Below are 19,382 nucleotides of genomic sequence, written 5' to 3' on the forward strand. Positions count from 1 at the left end.
AAAAGAGGATAAATACTCCTAGACAACAGGAGAGCATACTCTATTTTGTCAAACACTTTACAGATGTGAGAATCAAGATTGTAATAGTGTATGCTGATGTCAGAGTTCCGACAGGGAATCATAAAGGAGAAATCAAAAGGCTTAAGATACTGCTGTGCAAGGAAATTAAGATCAATTAATCGTGTATTGGGGACGGCTGAAGCAAGTTTAGAGGCGTCCCCTTGCTCTTCACTGAAATTTCAGCCAATAAACCACCGGGAAGTAGCCGGCGACAACAACGCCATTGGAGAAGGATGAACAGTAGAGAGAGAAATAGCAGTTGTCGTGAATCGTGATTGAGTTTGAGAGAGAAGAGAGGAGAAATAAATAGCTAGTACTATCACGTGATATCATTAAACAAAGGCACCTGTTGGTTGTTGCACTGTAAACTAAGTATGGTTGCCCGCTGTATTTTACATCTTTTGACCTTTTCTTCTTTTCTTTTTAAATAACGAATACCCCTTTTTTTTCCCTTTGGCATGTGGTCTACTGGTCTCTAAAGATATTTTTCTTTTTCATATATTTTTTGTTTATGCCAGCTTTTCTTATCTACTAGAAGGAAAACATAAATGTTAAAAAGTACAATAATATTTTTCTAGATTTACTTTGACACTTTGAATCGTTAAAAATAAAGTAATTTTTTGCCAGAAATTATTTTTTTATTTTATTTGTTGCCGAATCCATGCCGTACCCATTTTTTGAAAATTTAATTTTCCGTTCTCCGTCCCCGTACCCATACTCGTATTCGTCCCCGTATCCATTTCCTTACTACCTAGGCGACGACTACTAACTGAACTTATGATTGGAACCGTCTAGATCATGTGTGACAGCCAGTCAGCAATTGCAATTGCCAAAAATCTAGTCCATCATGATCGAACAAAGCATCTGGAGATTGATAGACACTTCATCAATGGGAAAATTAAAAGCACGGCAATCTCACTCAACTATGTTCTATCTAGGCAACAACCAATAGACATATTGACTAAAGCCTTGATTCAGCCCAATCTCACTAAACTAAGTACTATACTTAGTCTGGAGGACATATATTATCTAGCTTGAGAGGGAGTGTAGTAAATCAATCTAGGCATGTGATTTGTTGTACAATAATTCGTAAGAGATTAATTCAATCTAGAGGGGAATCAATATCATGTTCAACACCATCAGGTCTTACAAAAGAAAATTCAGATTACTTTCTAACGAAAAGGAATATTATTCCACCTTTTCTTTTCCATGATCATATTGATGGTCATACAGGATAAGATTAATCAACAAAGGCATTTCACACATCAGCAACAAACTGTGTTTGTTTTTCAGGAGCAACCTGAACCTAACAGTAAGTCTTTTAGGGTGCTTAAATTCGTTGAAAACGTACCAGAACACTTTTCTTTCTCATCTGCTTCCAAATTCAAAACTGCTTTGGCGTTAGAACCTACAATATGTGAAGTTGTAGGAGTATAACCTGAATCAAGTACAGCGATGCCAACACCAGGGCCTGAAAATGAATAGGCTTGTTACTGAATCATGCAGAATCATTAGATCTATTTTCTTGAAATTTTGGTTGAGGTAATTAGACATTATCATATTAATTGACCAACAGAGACATGCTTAACCAACTGGGAAATGTAGCTGTGCAGAAACAACTCAATGACACCAAATAAAGTGATGGTATAGTTTGTAAAATGCTTAACCAAAAGTCGTTTAAGACATACGGCGGAAGCCTTCTTTTTCTACAGATTCCAAAGTTACATATACTGCGGTATCTGACGCTACAGCATGGGATGCTGCGAGAGTATCACCTGCATCGATTTCAGTATAGCCATCTTCAGACCCTGCAACCAGGCATGAAAATCACTCGTTTGATAACATTCTCTACTCTCCATTAAGGACCCTTTAGTACATTCCCCGACTTTTGAAGTCAGCGTGATTTTTCTCCTGGAAAAATAATGAGGTTACTCTATTTCACATATCCTAATCCTTTCAAATGAAATGGAAGACAAACAAGTCAAACGTCTTCTCCAATCGTTCAATCTTTACAAACACTGAAGCTTGGGTTGCTCAAGATTTAGACGATAGCCCATCTTCTAAATAAGTAATCATCGAATTTGGAAAGAAGTCCATTAAAAAAAACATTTCCTAGGGAAAGTTTACAAACAGCATATGATAATGAATTTTGAGATCTACGACACATACAAAGACGAAGTCTAAACAATGGTAAAAAGAAGCCGAGAAACCAATCTCTAATGAGAGATATAGCAGACTTTCTTCAACCCTTCTTCAAAGTTCGGGATCTGAATGCCTCATAATTTAGCAATCAAACATGATAGGATAATTTATGAAAGATATTGAAAAATGAACTCGATGCTCAGAACCATTGTATATCAGGGTGTATATTGATTGAATGAAAAATGAACTCGATGCTCAGAACCATTGTATATCAGGGTGTATATTGATTGACTTTGTTGACTTTGGATGGGTTGTTCATGTTAACCAGTAACATGTTCCGAAAGTGGAAAAGTTTTGTTAAAACATACCATAAAATTTTTCTTTCGACTCCAAAGTCAAAGTTCTTGCAGTATCAGCAGCTTCATGTTCAGCTTTTTGATCATCAAACGCTGCATAATAACAGGCAAGTCACCATATCATGTTTACATAGCATTTATAATATTACTACCAAAAGCATGGCATCAGGAACAACACAAATATAGCAACAATAGCATACTCTTACACTGCACAATATTGTGACATACCATGGCAACCTTCTTTCTCACTTAAAATCAATGTTGTGCTGGTCTCAGTAAGAGAACCTACAACATATGAAGCTGGGAGAGCATCACTAACATCATGTTCAACATTGTCATCAACTCCTACAGAACATCAAAATTTTTAAGCATGTCTGGGTAACAGTTTGATAAATATGAGATTTAAAACTGGATATGATAAAAAAGAAACCTAAAAAGACAAGCCAAAACTACTAGCAACCCAAACTAAACACTCTGACATTCTTTCAGGAAAATACATAAATTTGTAGATGACGTACCATGGCACTCTTCTTTCTCTTTCAAAATCGAAGTTATACTTGTTGCAGCAACAGAACGTACAACACAGGATTCTGCAGGAGCATCACCAGTCTGAAGTTCGCCATTGTCATCAACGCACCCTGATGCAAACATGGATATTACAGTCTGATGCTGGAATATTATATTCCCTTTGTTTCTTTTCAATCTACACACTTTCCTTTTTGATTAGTTTCTTTTTAATCTACACTGTTGCTTTTTCTATTTTTGGTAATACGTCCCATCTATACTCCTCTTTTTACACCCATGTGGTCCATTTCTTCATATAATAACCCACCATAAAATTTCTCTCGCAACCTTTTTAGTTTCTCTCCCCATCTTTTCATTTTTTCTCTCTTACTTTTGGGCTTCCTCCTTGGTTTTTCCCCGGAGTGAGTGAGTAAATTAGAAAGAAATAGAAAGAGTAATCAGCTAGCAAGGGCAATCTACCAAAACAATAGTATGCTTACAACAGCTAGAAATTGTCAATCTAATAAATTCCTTTGCAAAGAAGCAACACAAATAAGGAAATTTTTCTGGGGTCATAACAAAAATTTGTTTCAGACATACCGTGTAAGTCATCTTGCTTTTTTGGTGCTAAAGTGAAAGTTGCTGCAGCATCAGACATTGAATCACAAGCAGCGTTCTCAGCATAGCCATCATCATGCTCTGCAAGAGGACAAGCAAATCGCAAAATCATTTGTTACAATAATTTTTCTTTTTTTCTTATATAAGCCAGAAATAATAAGGAAGCATCTTAAATCTACCCCCACTAAAACAAGAAAATCCAAAATCTATAAAAAGAACCTAAAACAGTGGAAAACCATGTTTAAGACTGAGACACACCACGACATTTTTCCACATTTAATTCCGAACTGGAAGCTGCTGCAGTACTCGAACCTAGAATTCTGGATGTTGTGGGAGCATCAGTATCATCAACTTTTCCATCATCACGTCCTGCAAAAGCAAACGCAAAATAATCAAGTCCAACTATTTATTCCATACACCCCTGTTCGAAAGTAACGGTAGAATAATATTATGATCATACCTAGCGAGGCATGCAAATATTATTAGAATGTGATGTACATTCTTCTTTGAGATAATGAACTAGAATTTGTTTGACACATACCACGAAAATGTTCATCTTCTCTTGACCTTAAATACAAAGTTGAAGCATATGCAATATCAGAACCCACAGCAATGGCGGTTCTCGAAGCAGCAACAGTGCCATTTTCAGCAGTACCATCATGAGGTCCTGTCAAATGAAATATGCAATTTACTAAACATATCATATCACCAAAGAAAAAAAAAAAGCGGAAATGGTCACATTCACGGCAATGATCACATTGTGGCAGATGTATGGAATCTTTGCGGCCAACATTTTGTGAACCACAATCAATTACTAGAGTATATTTGACCAACATGGAAAAACAAAGGACGTAACATGAAAACAATATTCTAGCACGGAGAGTCACGATGGATGATGCAGTGGAACGGATGTACTATTTATGCGGTGTTCGGGTTTCTCAATCAGCAACTACAGAATCTGTTACAACTCGACTGATCTTTAATTTCATGATAATAACAACCAACAGATTATGGTAGATGGCAATCAAAATGATTCCATGAAATCAAAAGAGCACCACTCTTCATGTGCATCGGCTAGAAAACTATAGCCCCATTTCCAACCATTATAGAAAACGAGTTCGTGGACGGGATTTGCTGCATAGAGTTCCTCTTCTCAGGATGCGAACAATAATCAACTTCTAACTCCTAATTATCTTCTCCTCCAAATGACAACCTTAAAGAAGACACTATAGCCTACGTCCCCCTCCTTTCCAACATTACTTCCCTTCTTATAAGCACGATATCCTCCAACACATTTTTCATTTATTTCTCTTTATCATTGACCTGATACTCAGACTCGCAATGTTACACCGAAGATGGGTCAGAACATGGAGGGAGAAAACAGACTCGTCAGCTTCTAACCCTATATCTAAACTTTAGTTGAGATACACCATAATATCAATCAAGACGACAGGCCTTCTCCCGGAAACAAAATTGACACAATTTCAGGCGTCAACAGACTCAACACTCTCCTGACCACCTTCTTCCAAGACTGCCGCTTGATGTTTCAATAATTTCAATTTCTGGCCTTTTTATTATTTGGACAATGGGTTGTCACTTTTATTTCCGCTCTCTATTCTACTAGACTTGTGACCCGTATCATACAAAGATGAAAAATTAGTTTGAGCAATTCTATGAGCAATTCCATTTTTGCCATGGTCCCACAATATTATATTAGTTTTCTTATACCCATTTGGCCCACACTTTATCTTTTTCCATTTAAAAAAAACCTTACTTCCTCTCACTTCAACAAAAGAATACCCCAAGAATTTCTATCGCATCTACTTTTTTATAAGATAATATTTGAACCACACTACAACTTATCACCTTAAACTATATGCCCCAAAAAGTGTTCAGATTTTTCTAAAACGGAAGGAGTATTTCTTTGTTATATTGAATAATATAATTCAAAACTTGCAAATTAAATAAGGATTTTTTGGTAAAAACACCCTTATGTTTGGTGATTTTTAGAACAATCCCCCTTATGTTTTTTCTTTTGAAATGCACCCCAAACGTTTTATAAAAATTTTGGTTGCACCCCCAAAACCTAACTTCCGTCAAATTCAGACGTTTGTGGGGCCCTTTTTTCCATTTTTCCTCCTAAATGTTGCGTGAAATGACATTTGTATCTTTGGGTAATAGAACCCTTCAACTAACCTTTTCATCTCTCTCATTCAATTCCTTCGTTCTTTGAATTCATCTCTCTCACAGTCAGAAATTTTCAACCTTTGGCTTAGTGTCTTGAATCCTTGCTATTTCACTCTTTTAAAATGTTACTTCATGTGTCAACAACCTCTTCTCCAGCACTAATTCATTAATGACCACCTTCTGCCACTCCTCATGGTTCTTGTCAATTCATCCAAAGAATCCACACCCTTCTCTTCCAGTATGAACATCTGAGAATTCGCAGGCATAGAAACTCCTCCCAGGATTTTCATGCATCCATGACCTCAAAATCTTAGCAGGAATTCGACAATTGCATTTGGTTGCTATAACCCTAATTAACAATTAACCCAAATTGATTGTAGCAAATAAACCCTAGAATCGCAAAATTACCCAAAATTTAATGCCTAGAAATGAATGTAACACTTACTTGATTTGAAGGATGTCAAGAATTGTCAATTGAGAGTGGAATTGCAATTTTCCGTTCGAAAATTTGGATTACCAGCTTCAATTTGGGGGTGTTGGAAAATTACCATTGTGAGAGAGGGAATGTCCTGATTTGGGGATAAAGTGGTTGTTATAATAGCTTAGATGGGCCCCACAAACGTCTGAATTTGACGGACGTTAGGTTTTGGGGGTGCAACCAAAATTTTTATAAAACGTTTGGGGGTGCATTTCAAAAGAAAAAACATAAGGGGGATTGTTCTAAAAATCACCAAACATAAGGGTGTTTTTACCAAAAAATCCATTAAATAATCGTAGTAGTAAGAAAATAACGCAACAATTTCTCAAAAATAAAAATTTCCTAAGGATTGTATTCATATACAATCGGTAATATCAACTATAGTTTTCATATTATTTGAAGGTTCCTATTTCCCAGGAATGCGGAATTTGGATCAAACACTTAAGCGTGCCGAACTTTAATCACCTAAACATTATATTAAAAGTTGTATCCATATCCATTATGCTACAAAATTCTTTTTATATATTTGATACAACATATGTACTATATCTAATATGCGAAAAAAAAATTATTGGAGGCCAGGCCCCTACCAACCCTAACTAAGATTATCCCCCTATGTCTAGGATTACATATGAAATTCTGGAAAGATTATATGGTTACTATCATCAAGTCCTTTTCAAATATATTATATTTACTTACCTTACAAAAAATAGACACTTAGCATTTACAAGAGGTGCCAACTCCCAAGAATTAAGTCTGAAGTGAATAGATTCGGATTTAAAATCTACAAACCTCTCAATGGGCCATACATGCCCTTGACCACAGAGCAAGCTGACAAAAACATTATGGTGCATTATCAGAAAGTTTCAAATCTAGAGAGAGTAAGATTTTTAAGAATAACTCTTAAATGATGAAGAAATTAGCAAACAAATCCAAACGCAAGTTCAGGGACTGCCAAGCCAAATGTTACAGCACAAAAATCTACCGAAAGAGGCCGGCTAAACCAAATTTCTACATACATAAATCACCATAACTCACATTACAAATTATCTCCAATGTTCCCAGGATAGTGAGTCAAATTCGCAAACATCTAACCGAGTCACACGAAAAAAAAAGACAGTTTAAAAGTGATTTACATGGTGTTGGGTAGCAATCCACTTTCCAAACTCAATAATTTGTGAAAAGAAATAGATCATAGGGTATTTCCTTAATGCAAAAATGCAATTTTTCTACTCATTGCACATAGGGAGGGAAAGCCACCTCTACTCCAATGTCTAACAAAGGGAGCCAAAGGAGCGCTTAGCCGCTTAGTGCTAGGCACAGAAGGTTAAACGCTTACAAATATCTGGGTGAAGCGATTTGAAAAAATAAAACGTTGCTAGGCATATTGAGGCCCATGAAGCATGCTTTTCTAAGCGTGATTGAAATTCTGGTTTCAAAAAAAAAAAATTAATCTGGAAATTTCACCTTTTATCTTTTTCTCCTGTGCACTGTGCACTGGAATATACTTAGCACTAGAATGTGTACCAAGAGTCCTATAGAAGAGTAGGACATAAAATATTTAAAAAACTAAGAAAGAAGAGAAAATACAATTCCCAAACTCCCATTCCCACATACCTCCTGTTCCAAAATTATTAGTTAGGCAGCAGGATCTCACTTACCTTGAAAAACTTCCTCCACATTGGATTTAAAAGAAGAATCAGCAAGCATGTCCGAAGCCAGGCCATCATCACATTCCAAAGACATTGCAGTTGCATTTTCAGAAGAGCACCGTTGCGGGATGTCGAATCCAGGTGGAGCTGATATTTCTTCTTCTGGCTGACTTGTCAAGACTGTACTAGGCGATTTAAAAGCTGGTTCTATAGGCTTTAGCAAAGAGACACTCCCACTTCCTGCATCTTTGGCTCTGTGCAGTTCTGAAGATACTTCCTTCTCAGACATATTTATGCATGCCGTGCTACAAGGATCAACAGCCAATGCAAGTGACTCCAGAGCCAAGACAACAGGGCCTCTTTTCGCATAAAGATTCTTCAACATGCCATCATCATTGCTTTCCAACGAATTCCTCATTGCAGTATCTGATGCCTCAGGTCTAGGGGTGTCAAATCCTGGAGGTGCGGACAATTCCTCATCCACACGATCTTGAGTACCACCAGCACAGTTGACCTCTAATCTAGAAACTCGAGCTTCTGATGCAGGTACATGTTTTGCCGCATCCTTTGACAACTCCAAACAATCTTCTTTTTTATCAGCTTTTCTGCAACTAAATTCAGTAGGATCTATAGCAGAACCAGTTGATTCTAAAGCCAAAACAATTACATTTGTTTTACCCTTGCATGATACGGGTGGAACCTCTGCTAAACTACGGCACATAGTTGTATATTCTATTGGGTCAGCAAACCTTGATTCTTGAGTTTTACTAGCTCCATTGGCCTTAACGGAGGCAGGATCCAGAACAGATGGACTGACAACATGAGACGACAAATTAGGTGATTGTATTGCCTCTAAATCCTTGCTGGTTAAAACAATAGAAGTGTTGGATGCATGTGCTTCTTCCTGTAAAATCTTAGTCTGAGAAATGTTTATTTGTCTACTCCTAGTTGATATGACTTTGCGATCAATATGGTCCTCGAGACTCCTATCAGATTGCTTTGAAGATGAAGACTGACCATCAACACCGACAGCAGTGAGTGATGCACTCTTTTTCCTTCCTCGTCGACGTGGTACTATTTCTCCAGCTTGTACTCTTTGATCTTTCCCGTGGACTTGCTCAGAGGAAATAGCAGGAGCTCCAGATAGAACAGAACTTGGTTGTGAAGTAACAGGTATACTGGGCGTGGACACAAAGTCCATGCTTACAGGATGCACCGAGCTGCTAACAACACTACTCTGCGTAGAACCTCGTGCGAAACCTGATACTGGGACAAGAGGTATTACAGGAACTGTTACAACATGTGAACCAAGGCCAGGGTTAGCAGATTTGAAAGGTGCAGCATCGTATTTGACAACTGAAGTGGACATTGGATCTGTGCTTTTCACTGGCTCATTCACTTTTTTATTATGAACATCAGGTGGAGCAGGGTGAGTTGATACAATCCCACCCCGTTTTCGACCCCGTCGTCTGACTGGTTCAATTCCACATTGAGGCTTCTGGCTTTGTCTTCTACCAGGTCTGAGTGAGCCAGTCAGGGCAGATCCAGAGCAAGGATAAGCAGCTGGTGGATTAACTTCGTGAGGCCCAGTCCCTGATTTTAGACTAGGAAGGATTCCTACCTTTGCTGCAGCAAAAGAGTCATCAAAAGACTCGGAAATAGAGACAAGTTGATCTTGAGACACAGGATAACCTTTGGTCACAAGAGACGCTTCAGAAAGAACCAATGGAACAGAGGAGGAATCCAGGACAGCTACTTTAGACTGGTCATTACGTTTTGGATCTTTAGCAGCTGTATCAGCAGAAACACCTAAAGAATCTTGGACAGTAGCAATTTGATTATTTGAAAAAGCACTGGGTTTGTTTGTTTCTGTGCCACTAAAAGGAGCTACAGTTTCTGATGATAAATCAAGTGAAGTCTGCTTAACTTCCGATCCACAAACTTTTGAATCTTGAACAGCTAAACCAGTACGACCTTCCACACATTTGGTACCTGAACCACCTACACCCTCTGCAAGAAGGTTATTTGGGCTAACCCTAGAAGTAGTTGATGCAGACATAACAGAGGATGGTTGTTTCAGTGGTTGTTCTCTGGGTTTTGACTCTTGAACCAGAGAACCAGCAGGATCAAGGGGTAAGCTACGACCGGGTTTCCTTCCCCTTCGCCTGACAGATTCAGTCCCTGAATTCCCTTCAATATACTTCTCAGTTGGCTGTCCTTTTCGACCTTGTCTTTTAGGCTGAGTTGTAACAGAAATATTGTCAGGGTTATATTGAACCCTGGGATCAAAAGAAGGAAGCAAAGGAGGGATTGCCTTAGAGCTGTGAGAAACCACAACATCAGCCTGATGATTGCCTCCACTGGAATCTTTAGTGACAATAGATGTACCATGAGTTTCAGGACCACTCGAATTCACTGCACAGGAATCTATTCCTTCCTGCAATTGAGTTCCAGGTTTGGTAACTCCAACAGGTGTCGAGCTAGCCCCTATGGCAGGAGAGACATCAGCTGGTGTTCTTCTAGGCCTTCCTCTGCCCCGCTTGACTGGTGGTGTGACCTCTTTTTTGACAAGTGGTGATGATACTAAAGAGGGCGGAGGAGCTTGCAGGGTCTCCAAAGATAGCTCCACTCTGCCAGCAGCTTGACCACTATCAGATGCCAAAGAGTTATCCAATTTCTCATCTTTTGGCTTGGGAGTTTCCGGAGACTCGGCCTGACAAATTTTTTCGAATTCCTCTTCTGTCCATTGTTCTTCATAAGATCGCACCTACAGAAACAGAAAGGCAAACTCAGAATTCAAGGTATAGACATGGGAGAAGTGACTATTTCACAAGCTCGTGTATTCTTACTACTACCTACCAACATAAAAAAAAGGGCCAAAAACAAAGGATGAGTTGTTAACAAGTCAATTATGTCAAAAAACATTACTATGGTAAAACCCACCTCTCTTGCCCGCTTTCCCCGCCCATATTGTTGAGTATCAAAGCCTCCCAAATACCCACTCTTCCTCTTCATTCCAGAACTAGATACAGCTCCATCATTAGGTACATCATGTATCTTCATTGCTTCATAGAATGTCTTCAGATCATCATCTGTTACAAGACGTGATGGAAGAGGTGGAATAGCTACATCACAATCACCCTCCTTCTCCAGTACCAGCCTCTTCCAGTTGACCTTAAATCAAGATGATAGCAAGTCCATCAGCAATGACATGAGTACACAAAGTGGTGCAACGTTCAAGAATATAAACATAAAAACGAATTAGCAGCACTGCGTACCATCTCCTCTTCCCGCCTTTTCTGGTCAATTGATTCAAACACATCAATCTCAGACTCACTGAAACAGAAAAGACAAATTTCATACAACAGAAAGCAAACCAGCAGAAAAGTTAAGAAAAAAAAAGGGAGCACAAATAATTTACAGCAAGCTATTAAGTTTTTCATTCGACAAAACAAAATAAATGACATCCCCTAGGATACAGGTCACCCTAGCCAGCTGCCCAAATTTTTTACACCCACACTGATCTCAGATCATACTCGTCCTCCTGTTTCTCCGCAACTGAATTGATGCGTATGCAAAAATGAAACTCAAACAATCAATGAGCACATAAAAAGAGTGTAATGGATGAAATGCGAACATATCATGCCGAATAAACCAAAACAAAAGGGAGAAAAACAACTTTAATTATACGTTTCTTTCCTTTTTCCAAAATGGTTTCAAGAACGGAGATTACGGAGCTAATAATAGAGGATAAAAATAGGGAAGGTTCAGATAGGTGAGGCTAAAGCACAAAAACCAAGACCACAACTTGGGAACTTTGCATGAAGCTGCTCGAAAGTAAGTGGTGGGTTCGTAGTCCTCTTTGGTACACTTTGCGCTATAACAACACTGGCCAGGTAGTATTTGCTATTCCCTCCGTCCCAATATAGACTGAACTAGGAGTGTTAACGAGCTAGGTTGGCTCGCAAACTATTCGAATTCACTCGGTCAAAGCTCTGGACGTTCGGGACCGGCTCAAGACCTTAGTGAGCCGAGCCTAAGGCTAATGGGGATCGGCTCGAAAGCATGCAAACACGTTCGATAAATTGTAGATTACTATTTTATACTACTATTTTGTTTTATTAATCCAACTTGACCTTAAATAGTACTCAACTAAAGTCCCATATTGTTTAAGAAACAAGCACCAACCTTATTTTCTTTATAAATAGTTACTACTCCTTACCTCAACTTAGAGTTTGATTTTGTACCATCTTGGTTGGGAAACAAAATTTATACTCTATCTTCTTCACAAAATGAATGAAGTGTATCTCAAAACATTTGCTTATTTACCTGCACTTAGTGTCTGTTCGCCCCAGGCGTTCTCTATACTCTCCTTGAATAACTAGATTAATTGAATTAGTTATGTGATTATTCAGTGAATATATATATGTATATATGTGTGTGTGTGTGTGTGCGCGCGCGCGCGTGTGTGTATATATATGTGCTATGATTTCTAAATCTATTAACTTACTATTCTACAAAGTATTTTCAACTTAAGTATTTTACGGGATGGAGTTGGAATTACTCAGTTTTTCTGATTTTTGGGAGCTTGTCTCTCTTGTTTCATTTCAATGTATTTGTGCACGTGGGTGATCAACGGGGGGACAAAGGGAGATCATTTAGAGTTATCATCCACTTAACTTCTGATTTAGCTTCCGGTGGAACTCTGAAACACTTAAGTAATTAGTAATATTTCATGAAAGATTTACTTGGTTATAAGGATTAATTAATTTGAGTTTAGTATGTTTTGATCTAGCCTTGCATTTATTTCCAAGGAGATAAGTGCGGCGGTAGCACGCCCATTGAGTTGAACCCTCAGTGAATTTTCCCCTATCTCGAGTTTTATTAAATGAAGAAGGATTTCGGTCTTGGTTCGTCTTGTTAACTCCCCTAGTTTGAACATTTTCCTTTTTCGTTTCTCCAAGTTAGTTTGAACACTTCAATTTTAGACAAGGTCCTACTCTTATAATATTACTTTTCAAACACCCCTTTTGGCCCCTACTTTATCTCTATCAATAAAAAATACCCAAAATTATCCATCCAATAAAAAAATACCCCACTAACTCCTATTGCATCTACTTTTTTTAATAAAATAACATTCTATAACCACTACAACACATTAAACTACGTGCCCAACCATCTATCCACTAAGTGCAATAAAAAAAAAATTACAATAGAATTCAGTAAAAGAACTTAAAAGACAGTTAGAACACAGAAAAGTACCTCCGAGCTAAAATATCATTTAATGAATCATCATCCAACACAGGTGCAGCTTCTTCTTTCTTAGATTCCCGTAATAGAGACTCCAAATACTCCCTACGATCTTCAGCACTGGAATATGATACAAGTTGTGAATTAAGTGACTAGTATACCGGCACACAAAAAAACTCCCAAAAAGGAAGAGCAACCATATAACCCAAAGACTCATCAAAATTACCTTGTATTGTTATCAAAGAAACCAGCAGTAATACTCTGGTTAGCCACACCCAATTTATGCTCAGCTGCAGCTCTGACTTGCTCCTCCACAGTATGGACCTTAATTGAAAAAAAGTTGACCACTTTAAAACAATAAGAGGGGGGGGGGGGGGGGGGTTACCTAATCGACGACGAAAACATTTAACCCAAGAACAGCAACAAATATGGATGAAGCGTAATGCGTGCATTGTGCTCTCAAGAGTACAATGAGAACTGTGCTCCCACAATACAAAATAGAACATTTACGAATACGAAAACGAACATTTACGAATATGAAAACAAACATTTTACTGTTGAAGTGGAACGTTACAAAATTCATTTACGAAAACGAACATTTTATTGTTGAAATGGAACATTACAAGAATTCATTTATATAAAAAAAAACATTTTACTAATGAAGTGGAACATATGATTAAAATGAAAGTTTGTTGAAATAGAACATTTAGTTATTGGAAATGGAACAAATTTACTAGGTGCATGGTGTGCAACGTGCTCCCGGGAGCACAATAGAATTTTCAGATGAAGCACATATTCCACCATAGCCAGTCAGGATCCCACCCCGAATTATTAATTTTTGAATTATTAACTATAAAAACTTAAATATACATATAAAAAAGGTTGTGTCATTCAGATTGAGTGCAGTTGTATGGAACAAAAAGTTTAAGTTTCAAGTCTTGGCCCCTCATAGGCTCATATTTTATTGACCAATGATCCGCAATGAGGAAGAAAAAGGTTTTATTATTGCATCAAACTCTAAGCAACGAAAAGGGGGGACAACATTCCCACTAAGGTTTCATCTCACAGATCTACCTTGGAGAATATTCAGTTCACTTAACATTATTGCAATATGAAATCAAGAATACAATCACAAGGGCCCATCAGCTCAAAATGCCTCAGGGAAAAGTTCATGAAGCAAGTTTATAATGAGCTCTTCTACTCTTGACCAACAAGAAGAAAAGAACAGCACACTTCTGAATGTTCCAGTCAAGAGACGCTATCATATTGACTTTATACCAGGGAAAAAAAAAACAGTCGCGTTGGAGTTCGCATTAAGGAACGGACAACGTAACGAGAAGTATTTGAATTTTATTATGGCGTTCCGTAACGGGATTTTACGGAACGGCAAATCCAAAATCCGTTACAAAACGGCCATTCTTGTAACAGAACGGGAGAGTTTTAATTCCCTACTTTATACCATAGTTGGTTGAGAAACATAATGGGAATAAATTGTCGACAATGATGTAACATCACATAAAAGTGCTCACATATGAATTGCCGAAAAGCACAAAATTATTCTTCAAGACTAGGCTGCCAATGTATTTTTTGAAGAGCAGGGGAAAAATCTGAATTCTAATATAAACATTGCTTCATCTCAGTTTATATAGATAATTCTGCTTAAACTTGATATGAATTCAAGATAATAATATATTTAAAAAAAATTAGAATTTTAAAGATGACTAAACAGCTATTGGCCTGCTTAGCAATTAGGGGATAGTTGTTAGCTATTAGCAAGTTGTATTAGCACTTTGTTCAAAGGTGTTCGGTAAGTAGCCGACCGCTACGTAATCGTATAAAATGACAAATAAGGACATGCACATCATCTATTATTGTCTTTCTTATTGTTTATTAACATAATTTTTCAACTTTAGGACATAAATGCAATATGGCCCACTTATTCCCATAACTCGAATACCAAAAAGCTCGTCCGTCCGTCCAACTTTTTAGAAAAGAGCTTTTTAGATCCAATTAGCTACTTGAAACCTCTGTTTACCAAACATCAAATAAGAAAAATTGACTAGTCAAATCCTCTAATATGAGTTCAGACCTCTAATTTTTCCTCAAACCTCTCTTTACCGAACAAGACCTTACTCTGTTATAAAATAAATAGATTTGTAATAAATAGGAAGAACACATGCTTGCAACATGAGGATATTCATCTTTTTCGTCTAAAGACTTGTTGACGACTTCAAAAAAAAATTTCAATAAAACCCTTCAATGAAGTAATCAAATATGTGCTCACACAGCATAGGCAATAAAAATATGCCTACATTTACTACCTCTGCTTTTATTTATTTGCTACATTATTGTCCACGGTTTTCAAAACATTATTTAACCCTTAATATCTCTTATTTCGTTTAAGTAAAAATTATAAAAATTATGAATCTACACATCGAGACGAATCTAACAAGACCACATGACCACAAATAACCGGTCAAAGATAGTAGCGTCATTTCCAAACAAACAATGTAGCAAATAAAAAAAGCGGAGGGAGTAGCTAATTAAATTTTACATAAGGTAAGAAGTTTTTATTTTCCTTTCAAGATAAATATCATAAAGGAATAAATATAAATATATCATAGAACTATGTTATTAAGATACAAACAAAATTACACTAATATAATACAACTAGAATTATAAAAATTTCCCAAACATAGCACTACAAATATACAAGTAGTGCTATGAGCGGTCCTTTTGATGTTTGTACAAAACAAGTCTTGATCACAAAACCAAAATTTTGACCATGAATTATCGACATTATACAAAAAAAAAAAAAAAAAATTATTATGGGAGATCCGGTAAAATTCACTTCCCTATGTAATTTCAAAGTTTAGCTTTTCGTAATTTCTACAAATAGGTAATCAAGGATACTGATGGCCAAAAATGTCACATAAGTACATATACATAACATCATAAATTCATCTAGTAATTAGTTTCAAGATGAAGGGGGTCTGAAATGCCACATAAATACATTTTAGGAAATATAATAGTGTCACATAAGTACAATTCTTCTTCTTTTTTTTAATCTACACTAAAAACACCAGGAATCCAAGCACACTATCTTTATGACATAGTCTCCATTATCACCATCAAAGAATGACAATGAAAATGGATGTGACAAGATGAACACAAAGAAAAATGAAGCAAAAGGGAGACTTCCCACCACAATAAAGAAGAGTTCAAGCAAATCTGCTCCACTTCTTTTATTCTCTTGCTTTTTCATTAGAAAATAGGATAAGTGTATAATATATCCTATGTTACATGGACACGGGTACAAGTATCTTATACGGGTATGAATCTAAGTGTTTGGTAGGTCATTTTCATAAAGATTGGATATGGGGACACCATCCTGAAGTTGGACACGTGTACAAGTAATATAATACTAAATTTATCTTAATATTCATATAATCTCAGTTTAAAATTTGAAAACACATAATTCATATAATCTGATCAGTAGGAAATGGATAAGAACTGAAGTTCAAAAGTCAAACTTTTGATAATATAAGGAAAACAAAAAAAAATGGATTTTTTAGCTACAATAATACAAATTTTTGCCCGCTTTCTCGCAATAATACAAACTTTGATTATTTTTTACCAATACAAACTTTACATCAAAATTCCTCCAGTAGGTCAAGTTGATTTGTAACCGGTAAAATAGGTCAAAAAAATTTACAAAATGATCTTTCTCCTTCCTCCCCCAACCCCCCACCCACATGAACCACCTCAGCTTGTTACCTCCTACAACAAGTGAACAACCAATATTGCTCCTAATGGAGGAATTTTGATCAAAAGTTTGTAGTATTAAAAAATAATCAAAAGTTTGTCTTATTGCGAGAGAACGAGTGAAATTTTGTATTATTCTTGTTAAAAAATCCAAAAAAAAAAAAACCAAATGTCTTAAGTCTTCAAGTGGGTCTTTTACCCTTACCCATTCCCACCCCAGAAATAAATAAAAAAATCGGAAAAAGAAAGGAAGGGTAAAGAAACAAGCCTTCCGTAGTTTAATCTTCCTCTATCTTAATGACTTCGTCCGAGAAATAGCCGGTGAGTTGAGCCACAGGCCCACGGCGATGGAAAAATTCACACAATTACACGCAACTTTATCTCCCAAGCAAAAGCCATAACATCTCAAGAAGCAACGTTGAAGAAATCGCCGTTAACTGATTTAGGGTTTACTCAAACCCTAGATCTCAAAATTCAACGGTTTACGGACCAAATGAGGAAATATATCTCCTCTCTATCCTTGTTGGTTTCTCTGTTATCCCAAATCTAGCCGTAAGGCTCGTAACAGCGTGTCAATTGTTGTAGGCAACACGTATTCCATACCCGCACCCGTGTCGTATCGACACCGGTATGCCGACAACTTGACATGTCCAAGTAACATATATTATATCCAGCTACTTCATTAGAGTAAAAGAAAACAATATGCTTAGGACTCACGAGTATCTTTAAGAAGAAATATAATCAATCAGAAAAACAAACAATCTCCGCAAATAAAGAGTCACAACATCCTTCAAAGTAGATAAGATCAAAGAAAGATATAGAACCAAGGTAAAAATTAACTTACTGTTTCTAGTCTAAGAACAAGCACATCCTTCTTCTGTCCAATCCTATGGGCTCTAGCCTGGGCTTGCAAATCAACCTAAGATCACAATTGTATAATTTCAAGTTAGCTCACTATTGCAAACAAAATCCAACAAAAAAAAGAAGAGGGTCGAACGAAATGCCTGAGGATTCCAATCTGTGTCAAATATGATGACAGTATCTGCTGCTTGTAGATTAACCCCCACACCTCCGGCCCGAATACTAACAGAATATGAACAAAGTAAGAGACTTACGAAAGCATCAACAATTTAGAAATCTAAACTACCAGGCATATATAATACATTCGATACAAAACATGTACTTATTGTCAATGTGGATCCAAGGAAGACACTATATAACACATGGGTGACCATAGAGTGGACACCACATTTACTGTCCTGTTTGCATTGATGCATATAAGCGGCTCTGTTTTCCATAACTGTCAACAGACATATACAAGTTCCACCCCACCCCCCCTTCCCCGTTTAGAAAAAGCCGACACAGATTCACTGGCAAAGCTGAATCCCCAGAATAAGGACAGTCATCAGGAAAAAGAAAAAAACTACCAAAGCAATAATGTTAAGATCCCACACCATGAGGCATGAGGTATGTATTTATCATTGACCATGACATGCAAGCAGCAAAAGTGCACAACATAATGTTGATTGAGTACTACAATGTTCAAATACATTAAGAAAAAAACTAGTTAAATCAAACGCCTTGCCTGAGACCTTAGTTTTAAAAGGCGCGATGCGCACCAAGGTGCAAAGCACACGGCAGATACATCCTGTAGGCAAGGCACACTTGTGGTGCCAAAAACCTTAAAATCAATAACAAAACATTTTTTATACTCAAAACATAATAATTCGAAAAACATATGCTGCATTAACTAAAATGTAAGCGCCTAGTGCCTACTGATCTGATTGAAAAATCAGCTAGGGTACATTTCATAGTTGTACTTTTTGACTGCCCATGAAATTAACTTACTTGCTGCCAGCTACTGTATTTAAGAAAATTAGCTGTAAATTCTTTCTGAAGAAAACAATCTGACCAAAAGCGACGAAGTAGATGAAGCAAAGGAGGGAAGAAACAAAACGAGAAAAACAGAGAAAAGAAAAAAAAGAACACATGAGTACTGAGTATGGGTGTTAATGAGTAAAACCGAGACCGGACAGAAGTAAGCTAAGCTCGGCTCGAATATTGTTTGGATAAGGCTTGGCTCAAACTCCAAGCTCTTTGAGCCTTAAAACTTCAGTATGGCTCGAGCTCGAGGCCAAATCCTTAGATACAGCTTTAGCTCATCAGGCTGGGGACTTCCAGTCGAATTTTAACTCAAATCAGTGTTAGTCCAGGCCCAAACAGAAGTTCAAACAAAAGTTCAGCCATTATGCCCATACCATTCTAAAATATTGGGCCCGTAATAGAGTCAAGCCATTAACCCATATGGTGACTGTCTTCCAGCCTAACTTTTTTCATCGGTCATAATACATAACCCTCCTAGCTTCCATC

The 19,382-nt window shown here is 37.1% G+C and overlaps 1 protein-coding gene across 10 annotated transcripts in view; it reads right to left on the bottom strand.

Annotated features, from left to right (window-relative positions):
• Positions 1–19,382, bottom strand: part of LOC104883506 (uncharacterized) — a 65,248-nt gene that overhangs the window by 7,431 nt on the left and 38,435 nt on the right. For 7 of the 10 annotated variants that reach the window (XM_048641386.2, XM_048641387.2, XM_048641391.2 and 4 more), the window contains 16 exons: positions 18,017–18,095; positions 17,857–17,931; positions 13,474–13,571; positions 13,260–13,367; positions 11,276–11,333; positions 10,941–11,171; positions 8,007–10,764; positions 7,138–7,176; positions 4,222–4,347; positions 3,939–4,049; positions 3,663–3,761; positions 3,077–3,196; positions 2,787–2,903; positions 2,571–2,651; positions 1,749–1,868; positions 1,412–1,531 (listed from right to left, as the gene is read on the bottom strand). In XM_048641386.2, the coding sequence (XP_048497343.1) occupies positions 1,412–1,531; positions 1,749–1,868; positions 2,571–2,651; positions 2,787–2,903; positions 3,077–3,196; positions 3,663–3,761; positions 3,939–4,049; positions 4,222–4,347; positions 7,138–7,176; positions 8,007–10,764; positions 10,941–11,171; positions 11,276–11,333; positions 13,260–13,367; positions 13,474–13,571; positions 17,857–17,931; positions 18,017–18,095 (4,340 nt within the window). The remainder of the gene's footprint in view (positions 1–1,411; positions 1,532–1,748; positions 1,869–2,570; positions 2,652–2,786; positions 2,904–3,076; positions 3,197–3,662; positions 3,762–3,938; positions 4,050–4,221; positions 4,348–7,137; positions 7,177–8,006; positions 10,765–10,940; positions 11,172–11,275; positions 11,334–13,259; positions 13,368–13,473; positions 13,572–17,856; positions 17,932–18,016; positions 18,096–19,382) is intronic. The other 3 variants (XM_048641396.2, XM_048641390.2, XM_019247371.3) reach the window with 2 other exon arrangements.

Source organism: Beta vulgaris, chromosome 3, assembly GCF_026745355.1.
Source record: "Beta vulgaris subsp. vulgaris cultivar EL10 chromosome 3, EL10.2, whole genome shotgun sequence".
NCBI lineage: Eukaryota > Viridiplantae > Streptophyta > Magnoliopsida > Caryophyllales > Amaranthaceae > Beta > Beta vulgaris.